Source organism: Acinonyx jubatus, chromosome E4 (genome assembly GCF_027475565.1).
Source record: "Acinonyx jubatus isolate Ajub_Pintada_27869175 chromosome E4, VMU_Ajub_asm_v1.0, whole genome shotgun sequence".
In the NCBI taxonomy this organism is placed as follows: domain Eukaryota; kingdom Metazoa; phylum Chordata; class Mammalia; order Carnivora; family Felidae; genus Acinonyx; species Acinonyx jubatus.
Window position 1 is genome coordinate 58055815 of NC_069395.1, and position 13974 is coordinate 58069788.

A 13974-nucleotide genomic window follows, 5' to 3' on the forward strand; every position below is an offset into this window, starting at 1 on the left:
TGTGACTGAGCTCCTCCAACAGCCACGCGAGGCACTCCCCTTCCGGTTTCAGATTGCGTTCCCCCACCGGTGGGCGGGGTGAGTTTGCTAACCTGCACATCCCCGTTTGCTACTGCTCTGTCCCCTGTGTAAAACCCAATTTGCCTTCAGGACAACATCCCAGTTTCTTAACCAGGCTCTCAAGGCCTGGCTCCCCGCCAAATCCAATGTTGCAATCACCCTGGCCTCTCTCTCTCTCTCTCTCTCTCTCTCTCACCCTGAACCTCTGGGCTCTTCTTCCCAGCTGGAACAGCCTTCATCAGTCTTCCGTGAGCATGTGTGCACAGCCAATCAAAGGCCTGCCGGCCCCCTCACGGTCTACCCCGGCACTGTGCAACAGAACTTTCTGTGAGGCAGGAACGCCCTATCTCTGCACTGTCCAGTACTGTCCCACGCCACAGGTAGCCACCGAGCGCTTGAAGTGTGGTTAGTGTGACCGTGAATCTGAGTTTTAAGTCTGATTTCATCTTACATCATTTAAATGTAAATGGCTGCACGCGGCCACTGGCCGCCACAGTAATTTCGTTGACCTTAAAAACGCCAAAGCAGAACCCCCAAAGGTTGAACTGGGACGTTTCTATAGCAAAGAATGGTAGCAGCTTGGATCAGAGGGGAGAAGAGAAAATGTATCAGGCTGGATCGCCTACACCTCTCATCCATATGTATTTCTCCAATTAATGTGATTCCAGGACGTCCAACTGGTGCTTAACAACACATTTGATGTCGGTCTAGTGCCCAGGGCGCACGCTGGCGAGGCCGCTTTGTAATGCTGTCCTCCTTCCTATCATCCCCCCGGCCTCCAGGGGAAGGGGTTGCATTTTGCAATGACTTTGATGCATGCCTGCTGACAGGGAGGAGAAGGCACGGAGGGCAGTCCTGGAAGAGCCATAATCTAAAACCTTCAAATGAATCGAAATAGACAAAACCTACAATAGGAACGCAGATCGCTCGGTTTCTCTCATGGTACTTTTTTCTTTCTTTTTTTTTTTAGACAGGACATGGAAGGAGGCCAGTTATTTCTAGCCAGGTGTGAGCTCTCTTCCTGTTTCCTTCTCTCCCACGGGCTTTCTTCTCTCTGGTGCAACCTCACTGGGCCAACACGAAGTCATTAGCTCAGCTTCCTCTCCGAGAGCCTGGCATGTCCTGAGGTGTCCTGTGTCAGAGGGGTTCAGGCTGCGCCGTCTGCCTTGTGAGCTCTGTTCCAGGATGCGGTGCTGTTCCACAAGCTTGAACCCCGGAGCTCGGCTGGGCTGCCTGGGCGCAGGGACACAGGGCGGCCCGTGCTGGCCACCAGTACCCGTGTGGCCCGCAGACATTTTACATTCTTCCGGACGAAAATCCTTGGGCAGGCTTTTCAGAAACATTTCTCCCTCTGGCAGAGCAACTATCTTCAGGAATCGCTCACACAGAGCAAAGGCCGGGGCTTTTACTCAGATAGGAACGTCCAGACATGTTATAAACAAACCCTCTGGGGTTCTGCTGGGCCAGCAAGAGCCAAGGGCAGGGTTTTGCAAAATGTTCCACATTCCTCGGGGGCTGTTGTACATTCTAAGAGATTCCCCTCAACATAAATTAAAAATTTATGTTTCTTTTATCTAGTTGAAAGGAACTATGATTTCAAAAAAAAAAAAAAAATGAGGGGCGCCTGGGTGGCTCCGTCAGTTAAGCGTCTGACTTCAGCTCAGGTCACCATCTCGCGGTCTGTGAGTTCGAGCCCCGCGTCGGGCTCTGGGCTGATGGCTCAGGGCCTGGAGCCTGCTTTCGATTCTGTGTCTCCCTCTCTCTCTGCCCCTCCCCTGTTCATGGTCTCTGTCTCAAAAATAAATAAACGTTAAAAAAAAAAAAAGATTATGCAAAGCCGGAGAAAGAACCAAGAATGGGTCTAGATTCAAAACTCCGTGTCCTTGGAGTCCGTATCAAGGAGAAGGCAAACCTCAGACCTTCAGCAAGCTGGCCTTGGCTTTGCCCTGTCCCCCAGTTCCTCAGCAGAAAGGGATTCGGGTTCAGAATCACCCCAAATGTGTCAGGCACACCGTGCTGGAGGGCGGGGCTCCAACGCAGATGTGGGAATATTAAACCTGCCAAACTTCCTCTTCCCAATTGTAGAGATTAAAAAAAAAAAAAAAAAAAAGAACCCAGCCCCTTCCTTACGTTCAGGAGCCCTGCAGGCCGGTCCACAAGGTCTGTGAGGAACCGACAATCCAACCCAAATCGGAGCCAAGAAGGGACAATAGTTAAACATCCTGTTTGCAGGAGGAAACAGGCTGGAAGCGGCAGCCCCTCTGGGAGCTTGAACGGCTCGTTTCCTTCCTTGTAAACACAGCCGGGGCCCCCTCTGGGTGCTGGGGGTCCCGCCCGCCTCCCGCCCTCAGTTGTTCCCACAGCTCCAGTCGGTGGCCCTTCTGCCAGTCCCCGATGGCTTTCAGAAGGATGTGACGGGGAGGTGAGCTTGAAAGCCACCGTCGTGACCCTCAGACGTCAGCTCCCCCTGCCAGGGGGCCGGGAGGACGCGTCTCGACCCGCGCTGCATCTCCGTAGCTGCAAATAATTTACCTTCGCCTTTTTTTTTTTTTCAGTAGTTCCTAACACGTGACAATCACAGTACCACTTGGGATGGGCAGAAACAAGACAACTAGAGACAACTGAAACATCCACAAAGTCAGAAGTGGTGTCCAATACAGCACATCGGGGCGCCTGGGTGGCTCCGTCGGTTAAGCGTCCGACTTCGGCTCAGGGCACGATCTCGCGGTCCGTGAGTTCGAGCCCCGCGTCGGGCTCTGGGCTGATGGCTCGGAGCCTGGAGCCCGTTTCGGATTCTGTGTCTCCCTCTCTCTCCGCCCCTCCCCTGCTCATGCTCTCTCCCTAAAATAAACATTAAAAAAAAATTTCAATACGGCGCATCTATCCAAGGGAAGGCCCCATGGGTGTTAATGGCCTGGTTCTTTCCCTCCTCACACAGAAGCCTGACAGTCCTGAGGGAGAGAACTGAAGGGTACTAGGCTCCTGTCTGTGAAACAGGCAGGGAAGTCTTTACCGGAACCACGTTTGGACCCTCACTTGAAGAAACCATTTGTAAGATGCCATTTCTGAGACAGGGGGAAATTTGAGTATTAGATGCTATCAAAGAACTGTTGAAATGCGTTTTTTAAAAAAAAACGCTTCTGGGGGCGGCTGGGGGGCTCAGGTGGTTAAGCGACCAACTCTCGATTTTGGCTCAGGTCACGGTCTCATGGTCGTGAGACTGAGCCCCATGTCAGGCTCCGTTCTGAGCAAGGAGCCTGATTAAGACTCTCTCTCCGTCTTCCTCTTTCACAGTCCCATTCTCTAAAATAAAATAAAAACTAAAAAAAATGTTTCTGTTAAATGCGACAAGGTATTGTGGTTATGTAAGAAAATGTACATATTTTTCTTTCTTTTTTTTTTTTTTTAAGTTTATTTTGAGAGCGAGAGAACACGAGCAGGGAAAGGGCAGAGAGGAGAGAGAGAATTTCAAGCAGGCTTTGCACCATCAGCTCAGAGCCCAACGCGGGGCTCCAACTCATAAACCGTGAGATCGTGACCTTGAACCAGAGTCAAGAGTTGGACGCTTAACCGACTGAGCCACCAGGTGCCCCGTAAACGTACATATTTTTACAAGATGCCCATCCAAGAATGTAGGGGTGAGCTGACATGTTTTGGGATTTGTTTTAATTCGGAAAAGAGGAAAAAGCCAAAAGGGGTGGATGAGGCAATCGCTGAGGATGGGCTTTACTGTTCTCTTTTGTGCCTGTTTGAAATTCTTTATGCCACGATCTTGAATATACGGGAAAAATGTGTCTGCGTGGGAACCTGCCATGAAACAGGTGGTCAGTTCCTCATGCCACCTCCACCAACACTACAAATGCCACTTTCCTCCTCCGTGAGGTTGCCCCCTCAGCTTCCATGGACAGTCGGGAGGATGACATCATCCGGTTCCTAAATCCAAGCTGGTTAGCACTAGAATCGCCCAGAAGGATCGGGAGGGAGCCTTCAGCATCAAGGGGGTAAGAGCGTGAGGTCTCCTCTTTGGGTACCGCCCAAGCAGCTCACCTGGGCCGCGGCCGCCCTCAGAAGTCACCTATCTGGTTGGCAGGTTCCCTGTGCGGCTCGGAGACCAGCGCCTCCGCTGACGGGACCGCCCCAGGGTTCAGTTCCCACTGGGGCGGAACCCGCAGAACACCTGCGAGTTTCCATTACTCGCAGTAAATTCCACGGTAATTTACTAAATTAATAAATCGCAGGAAATCCATGCTTATTAGTAAGACGTTACTTGTGACACCGCTCTCAACAGGCTGTCCCCATATAGTTTTCCAAACTGAGGTTCAGGCCCTTGGGCCTCCAGCAACGGCTTAACCACCTCCCTCACTGCACCCCCACCCGGCTCGTAAGGAACACAGAAAACTATTTCAGGCACACAGCACACTTATTTGAATAAGGAAGAGATCTTCTTTTTTTTTTTTTCCTTTTTCTTTTTTTGAGCTATGCCAAGGGCGCAGTGGTTAGGAACAGGGCTTGGGATCAAACAGCCCCAGGCCCGGCCCTGCCTCTCTGGATCTGATTAGCCGAGTGACCCTGGACAAGTTATATACCCTAAGCGTGACACCGTCTAAAAGCGGGTCTAAGATGAGTACAACCAGCGGAAACTCATAATGCAACACAGAGTAAGCAACGCAACGTGCCTGGCACGTAGCAAGTCCTTAGTAGCTCTCAGTTATTTCTGTTATGTCCCGTCACTCCTACTCTGTGGCAAGGTCCTTGAGGAGCTAGGTCTTGTTCACTTTATTTCCTAATCTTGGCACACTGCTTGGCACGGGACAGTTCTCAACATAACTCTGTTGAAGGAATAGCCCCTATCATCCAACCAGTGAACATTGGCTCCGCCCCCAGGTGCCAGGTGCTATCCTGTGCACTGAAGACGGAGCAGTGAACAAAACAGCAAAGTTCTGGTGCTTTTGCTACCAGGGGAAAACAGCAGCACACGTACAGCTGGACAGAGGGAGAAGAACGAGGTGGGAGTAAGGGGGAGGGCCAGTGGCAGGGGCCAGCGGCAGGGGGTGGGTGAGGTTGCTCTGTATGTGGCACAAAGTCTCCGGGAGGTGACATCTGAGCAGACGCTTCAAGGAAGTGAGGGAGCAAACCACACCAACAGGTGCAGGATGCGCTCCAGGCAGAGAGGGGGCGGCAGGTGCAAAGGGCCCGCGGCCGGCACAGGTCTGGTGTTTCTGAAGAAGGAGGAGGCCAGTGTGGCCGGAGTGGGAGGAGCGAAAAGGCTTTTCTCTCTTTCTCTCCTTGGTTAAAAATGAACACACGACACAGTTCAGTAATTGAAAAAGATGTATTAAAATATTCACAAAGGTACAATCGAGAAAGGAAAAAAAAAACAAAAAATTAATAATGAACTTGATGGTTTTTCCCCTAGCCGGATACATTTCCATCGAAACACTACAGGTGGTTTGGAATTCGCACCTCTAATCCCTTCTAGGTGGCCCCCTACAAAAATCACGTGTAACTTTAAAAGGTCTCATTCTGCCAATAATTGGACACGGAAAAGGCAACTGGGCCAGTGTCCTGTGTGGCCAGGCCCAGGCACGCTGGCAGGCAAGAGGAAGGGCCCAAAAATCCACAGGGGGTTAGGCAAAAGCCCTGCCCCCGAGGCGCTCTACCCCAGTTTCTAGCAGCTTCCTCCAGACAAGCCTGCCCCGCGGACCCAGCGGGGTGGGGGCGCTGCAGCGGGGTGGGGGCGCTGCAGCGTCGTGGGGGACTCTCGGCCACTGTGCACGTGCTGACATGACAGCCTGAGGTGTCTGGCCGGGTGGGGAGGGCGCCTGGCCTGGCGGGAGGCAACCTCAGGGGTGGGGGAGGCGGGGCGCGCGGGGCTGGTTCCGGGTGGCAGCTTCACGAGCACAGGGTCCCGGCAAGGAAAGGAAGGAATCGGGACTCCTGCTGTCAGGAGGTGTCAGGAATGTATGCTTTATTCACAGGACCTGTGCAGAAAAAGAGTGGCCCTTTCTCTGTAAGAAGCGACTGTAAGGAACCATTACACGTCGAAAGGCACACACTCGGTCTCTCAACAATTCATGTTCTTTCTGCCTTAAAAACAGTCTCGGTCACAGCTTCTCACAGTGGCAAAGGTTTGCCAAGAATATTGTTAACTTGGCATCAGTTTGAAGAAGGGTGACAATCCCCGCACCCCCCACCCTCCCCAACACACACACACACACACACACACACACACACACACACACACACACGTCTTTTAAAGGCTCCTGTAGTTCTCACAATGGACGCAAGGAAGTTTTAGGACGCCAGGCAAAAGTGGACCGCTTTGCAGAAATGTCTCGGGGTGAGCCCTCTGCGTCCCTGGCTGGCTGGGGGCCTGTTAAATTCTGTTAAAACAAAATAATCTAGAAAAAGGGGGAATGACAATGTAAATGTGCTCGAGGACCTTCACCATGCTTTTCACTCCCAGCAAAAGATAAAAACTCAGAGGCCCGACAGGGGGTGGGGGTAGTCCGTGGAAGAAAGTGAGTTACTGGAAAGAATACCCAAAGTGTCTAGATTTTTCCTCATCTCATTGCTTACCAATTCCATGTGAATGGGAAAGAGTGGGAAGAAAAGGAAAAGCCAAAAAAGAAAAGGAAAACCAGAAACAAACCACCCAAAAAAGCCCCAAAACGGGAATGAGAAGAGATTCCCGAAAGAATGGTGCTAACAGCCCTGCTTGCTGATTTAAAAAAACCTAGACTGTCCTGAACCTCCGAGGTCTCTGAGGCACCGAGAAGCTATTGCAGAACTACGACGGACGCTGCCTCTTGCTGGAATGATGACGGAAGCTTTTACAAGGCCGATTCTCCAGCGAGAGCTCTGGGGTACCACGGGCTGGCTTTCCAGTTAGCCCATTTGTGCCCACTTAAAAGGAAATGAAGCTCGTCTCCTTCCGCTGTCTGGGGACCCTCATTTCAGGCAGCAAGGACTCTGGCAAAGAACGTTAAGTGGTACCTTTTAGCCTCCAGACGCTACCGCACTCCTCAAGCAGGGCCTGGCTTTTCTACTTCAGTTGCGTGTATGGCATTGATCTGAAAGTACCTGGAAAGAAGTGACCTTGGCATTCACCCTTTGCTAGTCTTGCTATGATGGGTCCACACACTGATTAAGATAAAGGGCGGGACGTTAAAGTAAGCCTCACACACGAAGCAAAAAACAAAAACAAAAACAAAGAAAACCACGCCTGGATTTTAGAGAGACAAACACCAACAAAAACCCTCAAACGGTGTCCAAGTGGCAGAGCTCGTGGATGTTTTCTAAAAACGACAGCCGAACAGGTGGTGCAGACACTGGGTAGAGGCCACCCTGGACGTGCTCCCGTCACCGGTATCCCCACTCTCCAACCCCAATAAAAGCTAAGACCGGTTAAGCCCTTAGACCAAAGGGCCACGTCTACTCGAATACAAAGATCGGCTACCACCTCCGGTAAGGCAAACCACACCTAAAGCACAGCGACAGGAATGTTTCTGACTTTGCTCAACTGTAAATGACCCTGAAGGAAAGCACAAAACAGCAAGACAATTTATATACACGTAGAGTCATAGCATCTTTTCATCATGCAACATTGGCTCCCCACATCGGATTAAATAGAATAGTCACGCATATCGTCTATACACGTCTTTTCCTCCCTCCATGAATACACGTGTGCTGTCCTTGCCCAGGTCTCCAAGGCCACACGTGGTCACGGGCTACACTTGCTGCGTAAGAGTCCAGTTTGGATCTGCTTCTTGCTTCGGACACGTTCTGGGTCTTCTCTCAATTTTTCCGGATGTCCGCATACACCACAGACTCTGACTTGTTAATCTTGTCACTGTGATGTCCGCCAGAGTGGTCTAACTGCGCATATATGACTGGGCCCTGGAGAAGAGAAGGACAGTTATTAGGGATCTGGGGAAACGGGCGGTCCCTTCGAGGGCAGGTGCAGAAGCAATCATTAGGGTTCCAGGGTAAAGGGTTCCTTCTTCGGAAGGTCTTCCAGAAGATCTCTTAGGAGCAGGATGTCTAGGACTGACTTTATCACCAAGGCTGGGCTGCTCTGGTAACAGTTAATGATGGTGCCCAGAGGTGTTACCTTACTCTGCGCGGCTGTGTATCTGTTTGGGAGTTTCTATACAATGCACTATTCCTCCTCAGGAATTGCCCTTATCTTAGTCCCTGTCACAGGGCTCCTCAACCCTTGGAACTGGGATCCGAGGACGAAGATGGGGACTTGTACCAACCTGAGACCCACGGACGTGGTAAGCCTCAGAATGATGCACGTAGGAAACCAGTGTGTTGGATGCCAGCAAAGTCACGAACAATTTGAACTGGTCGCTTTGTACAAATAGGTGCTTAAAGACACTTCAAATATTCTCCCATGTACATACCTACCGTATAATCCTTTTAGTCTGATCCTAGCATAACCAATAAAAGTACTGCTTCTTTAATATTTAAGAGCAGGTAACTATTTTTCCTATTTCAAAATAAAAAACCAAGAAGCTACGATGCAAAGAAAACCCTGCATGGACGAGTGTTGAAGAGGTCCTCCCCTCGGCCTCAGCAGGGAGGAAGGGGGCTGCAGGGTCCCAGCGGGGGCAGCCAGGGAAGGTGGGCTGCGGGCGGGGGTGGGGTGGGGGGGGCGGGGCACGGTGAGTTCTTGGACGCCTGGGGAGGAGGTCTGAGCAGAGGCTGGGGTTTCAAATATCAGACTGGTGCTTGCATTTCATGACCCTTATAGACCCTTCCAACCCAGAGATTCTAAAATTGTAAACAACAACAAAATGGCCCCGACTGTAAAAGAAAAGTCCAATCTAACCCAAAGTCAACTCTTCTCCCCATCCAGGAAAACTCTCCTTGAGAAGTCGAGTACTGTGCTTGAGCTTCCAACTTTGGAATCATAAGCTCGGTAGCCAAAAGCCTGTGTTTCGACTAAACATCCTCATTCCCACCTAGGAGGCCCACAGCCTGCATCCCCCCCGGTGTCACGGCGGATCCTGGGGGGTGTGGGCACTCGAACTCGAACTGTGTCTCTGGCCCGCAGCCTGCCCACTAACAGACGGCGATTGAGACCGCCGTAGACTGTCCAGCCGACGGCAGGTGCACGAGTGAGCCAGCGGAGATCAGCTGCTCTGCCCCCCGACCAGAAGACCCACCCAACCAACCTAGAGAATTGGGAGCCGAATAATTATGTTTCGGGGTGGTTTGTTACACCGCATTAGGTAACTGACACACTAGGGGAGTGGAACAGAAAGAGAACAGAGAAAGCAAAGAAGAAAAAGAACACAGAATAATCTGAGAATCAGCCAGTAAATGTTAAAATACCAATTAAGGCCTCTCATGTGAGACAGTGCGGTCTTTCATGACAAGAGGACACAACAATTTGTTGAAAGCCACTGGGAAATCACTAAAGAATAAAAGAAACTCCCTCCTGTTGATGGGTTTGGTTTTTACAAATTGCTTACCACTATCCAATGCCCTCACTCTCCTTCCCTCTTAGAATAGGGTCCTGAGGTCAGGGATTTTGTTAGTTACGTGCCTAGAGCAGTACTGGGCAGACCCAGCAGGTGCTGGGTGAAGGGGTGGATGACATAAGGGAACCAAAGGACTTCTGGGATGTAGGTCAAGATCAGGCATCTGCTGGCAGGTCTAGTTCAGTCTAAATTTTTTTTTTTTTTTTTAATGTTTATTTATTTTTGAGAGAGAGAGAGAGAGAGCACAGCGGGGGAGGGACAGAGAGAGAGGGAGACACAGAATCTGAAGCAGGCTCCAGGGGCTGAGCTGTCAGCACAGAGCCCGAAGTGGGGCTCGAACCCACAGACTGAGCGATCATGACCTGAGCCGAAGTCGGATGCTCGACCGACTGAGCCACCCAGGCGCCCCAGGTCTAGTTCAATCTAGAACAGCTCTCTGAAGCTGGGTTCTCAGGATTAATTGGAAGCTGAAAGTATCCTTGGTCTCTGTGGAACACAGAGGATCCAGGGAATCAACATCAACTTGGAAATGACTGCCACTGCTAAGACAGTCACTTTTGGGGACTCGAGAATTAAAACAACCCCCGGAACAGCATTATCAGTAATCTAGCTGTTTTTACCGTACATCTTGCCACTCACCCTTTCCACCCTCCACTTTTTTTTTTTTGGCGGGAGGGCAGGGGATGGTGAGGGAACTTTTCCACTAAGAAATAACAACAATCAAATGAAAAATGGCTCTGGATAGATCTTTTCCCAACTATTTACTACACAAATTATCCTTAACTCCTGAAAATATTTCAAGACACGAACCGCTTGACCCGGGTCTTTTCTTTTAGCGCCAATTTGAGAGAAAGTTACTCCTGGATTCCACGTGCATGGAATGTATTCCAATATGAAAACGTACTGGTGAGGGTGAGGGTGAGGGGAGAGGGCTGGGGGAGACCGAGGAGGCCTGTAGCTGCACTCAGGCACTAACCACGCCGAAGCCACTGTGTTGACTGTGTCCGGCCACCCACTTGCCATGGTCTCTGCGACCCTTTCTAACCTCAGTCACACCCGAGCCCCTGGCACAGGCACCACCAAGAGAGAACACCTGCTTCCACCACGTGCTCGGTGACTTTCACTCAACACCTTTGTCAGTGTCTCTGCCGCACACAGATGTGAAACGCAGCTGCGTATTACGACTCCGAGGTCGATGAGACTGACGATCAAAACAGAGTTGAAAAGAACCGGACAGACACGAGGCCATGAGCACCTGGCTGCCTTCCAGCCAGACAGATCTGGGCCTCACACCAGCTCTGCCGCTAATGAGTAACCTTTAGCAGGTGACTACACCTAACCAAGCCTCAGTCTCTCCGTGTGTAAAACAGGGACAAGACAACGTGCCTCGCCGGGCTGCTGTGGGGACAGGGTGAGGCAATGCCCGGGGCGGGGGGGGGGGCTTCCTCAAGCATCACCAGGTCTGTGCACCCAGCCGACCAGTACCAAACTAGTCCATTCAATCACCCCTCCCCCCGCGGCCTGCCTGTTGCCTACGAAACATGACCCATTTCCAGAAAAGGATCTAGAAAGCCAACTCCTCAGAAAAGATACCCACAAAAATTATTTTAAACTAAGCTTTACAAAGAAAGAATGGTACCTCTCATCCCTGATGCCGCGATACCCCAAGGAGGGCCTACCGAACACCCTTGCTCATCCAACCTTCCACATCCGATTCGCTGGAAGGACCTTGCTTTAGGTTTGAGTGTTCACCCTCCCTTTGCTTGGGTAAATGACCCCACCCTGCCCCGCCCCCAGGCGTGAAGCCAGTCATAATTCCTGTCCCTTTGCAGATGCCTGGAAGAGGCAACAGCATGTGACCCGTCCCCAAAGGGGACTCAGAAGTTCGCTGGGGGGCTTCTGGTAAAGGTTTTCCTCCATAATAAAAACTGCAGGGAAGGAGATTCAGCTCTTCCCTGCCCCCCTCCCCAGCTGTTGCCTCTTCTCACGTCCGGCCTGGAACCAGGGCAGCTGCAGGAAGGAGCCTGGAAATAAAGACAATATGCAGAGGATACGATGGAAAGAACTGGTGTGGACGACACCGTTGGACCACAGCCCGGAAGAACCCAGACAGACGTACAGTGCTTGGGACTCTTGTGAGTTAACAGACCTCTTCCTTTTTTAAAAATTTTTTTTTTTTACTTTTGAGAGACAGCAGCCTCCAGGCTCTGAGCGGTCAGCGCAAAGCTGGATATGGGGCTCGAACTCACGAACCGCGAGATCATGACCTGAGCTGAAGTCAGACGCTTAACCGACTGGAGCCGCCCAGGCGCCCCATAAGCCTCTTACTTAATTTGAAAGCCACTTTTATTCAAGCTTTCTGTTACTAAGTCTTCCAATTATAACAAAAACGGTGACCAAGGACAGACAAATAATACAGCAAACTTAATGTCCTGCCCGGGTGTTACATCTTTTGTAAATTTCCTTGTTAGTGCATTCTGGATGCTACTCGTCTTCTGCTAAGATAACATGGAGGTATTTACTCATCCAAGCGGTCATTACTAATGCTATTAGTTAGGATGACGCCTGCAGGCAGGAAATGGAAGGTTTTGCGGATCAGGGAACATGTCACGGTAGAACCCTTGGAGGAAAGCACCAAGGGATCGTCTGCAAATATTCCCATCCACACCCCTACTTCACCGACCTGATTGCTAAGGTGGGCAGCAACTGCCTACACCTGTTCTTATAAAGCACGGTGCACCAGGGGCCCTTATAATTAAATACAGAAAAATGAGGGGTGCCTGGGTGGCTCACTCAGTTAAGCGTCCAACTCTTGATCTCAGCTCAGGTCTTGATCGCAAGCTTGTGAGTTTGAGCCCCACACTGGGCTCCACAATGGGCATGAAGCCTACTTAAAAAAAGAAAAAAGGGGGCGCCTGGGTGGCGCAGTCAGTTAAGCGTCCGACTTCAGCCAGGTCACAATCTCGCGGTCCGTGAGTTCGAGCCCCGCGGCAGAGCCTGGAGCCTGTTTCCGATTCTGAGGCTCCCCTCTCTCTCTGCCCCTCCCCCGTTCATGCTCTGTCTCTCTCTGTCCCAAAAATAAATAAACGTTGAAAAAAGAAAATTTAAAAAAAAAAAAAAAAAAAGAAGAAGAAGAAAAATGAGAAGATCAACTTGCCCTAACCCATTATTTCAGAGACGAGAACAGACGCTGAAGTTAAATAATTCTCCCCAAGTTAACACCATTGGCTAGACCCCAGAGTCAGTGCTAGTTTGTAACACATCACTAATGGTTTTTTAAAAATTTTTTAAATGTTTATTTATTTTTGAGAGAGACAGAGCATGAGTGGGCGAGGGGCAGAGAGAGAGGGAGACACAGAATCCAAAGCAGGCTCCAGGCTCTGAGCTGTCAGCACAGAGCCCAATGCTGAGGGGCTCGAACCCATGAACTGCGAGATCGTGACCTGAGCTGAAGTTGGACGCTTAACCGCCTGAGCCACCCGGGCACCTCACACATCATTAATTCTGAAAACACTACCCTGGAGTTTATCTAAATACAAAGATTTCCTTAAGGCTGTTGGTCAGGGCATTAAAAAACAATAATGATAACAATTATTCATTAGGCTATGTATAAAAAAATTCTCCACATAATGGAAAATCCTAAAAATGATCTCAACATCCCAGGAGACTCGAAGGTTCTCCAGGGCAGGGCCTGGGTGTTAATCACCCCTGCATCTCCTGTGTTCAGTCCACACTGCACGTACGGTAAGCACTCACCTGTGTGTGGAAGTGATCAAAACAGAACATACGAAGGGATGATTAGATTCTTTAATTTTCTTTTTAACGTTTTTATTTATTTTTGGGACAGAGAGAGACAGAGCATGAACGGGGGAGGGACAGAGAGAGAGGGAGACACAGAATCGGAAGCAGGCTCCAGGCTCTGAGCCATCAGCCCAGAGCCCAACGCGGGGCTCGAACTCACGGACTGCGAGATCGTGACCTGAGCTGAAGTCGGAGGCTTAACCGACGCGCCCTTTGGGATGATTAGATTCTTAAAAGAATTATTGTTTGGTTGTGCCCAACTTAAAAAACGTATTTAATCTCCTAAATTCCCTAATGAGGTCAAGTTTCCCAAACTGTGAAAACCATTGTGGCCTTAGTTTGAACAAACTGAAGACACAGCTACCATAAAGGATTCTGGAGAGAACCACCTCCGTTAAATACTCTGGGGCTCTGAAATGTATGCACCCGAGACATAAGCTGAAGGTAGCGTGTGGTGGTGAATAAAAACACACACCAGGGTCACCTGCTAACGCTCTACGGGGCTTGCAGAGTAAGTGAAGCGAATGTTTTAACCTTAGGGTGACATTCCCTGTTGTAAGTTGACACGCCCACTAAACGCAAATCTAAATAAATGAAACAAATACTTGAAGATACATTTGCT

General features: G+C 50.3%; 1 protein-coding gene across 1 annotated transcript in view; it reads right to left on the bottom strand.

The window, feature by feature from the left end:
* Positions 1-5373: 5373 nt before the first annotated feature.
* MPZL1 (myelin protein zero like 1) overlaps positions 5374-13974 on the bottom strand; it is a 66210-nt gene continuing 57609 nt past the window's right edge. Inside the window, exon 6 of the mRNA XM_027046160.2 lies at positions 5374-7959. Within this exon, the coding sequence (XP_026901961.1) occupies positions 7858-7959 (102 nt within the window). The 3' untranslated portion in view covers positions 5374-7857. The remainder of the gene's footprint in view (positions 7960-13974) is intronic.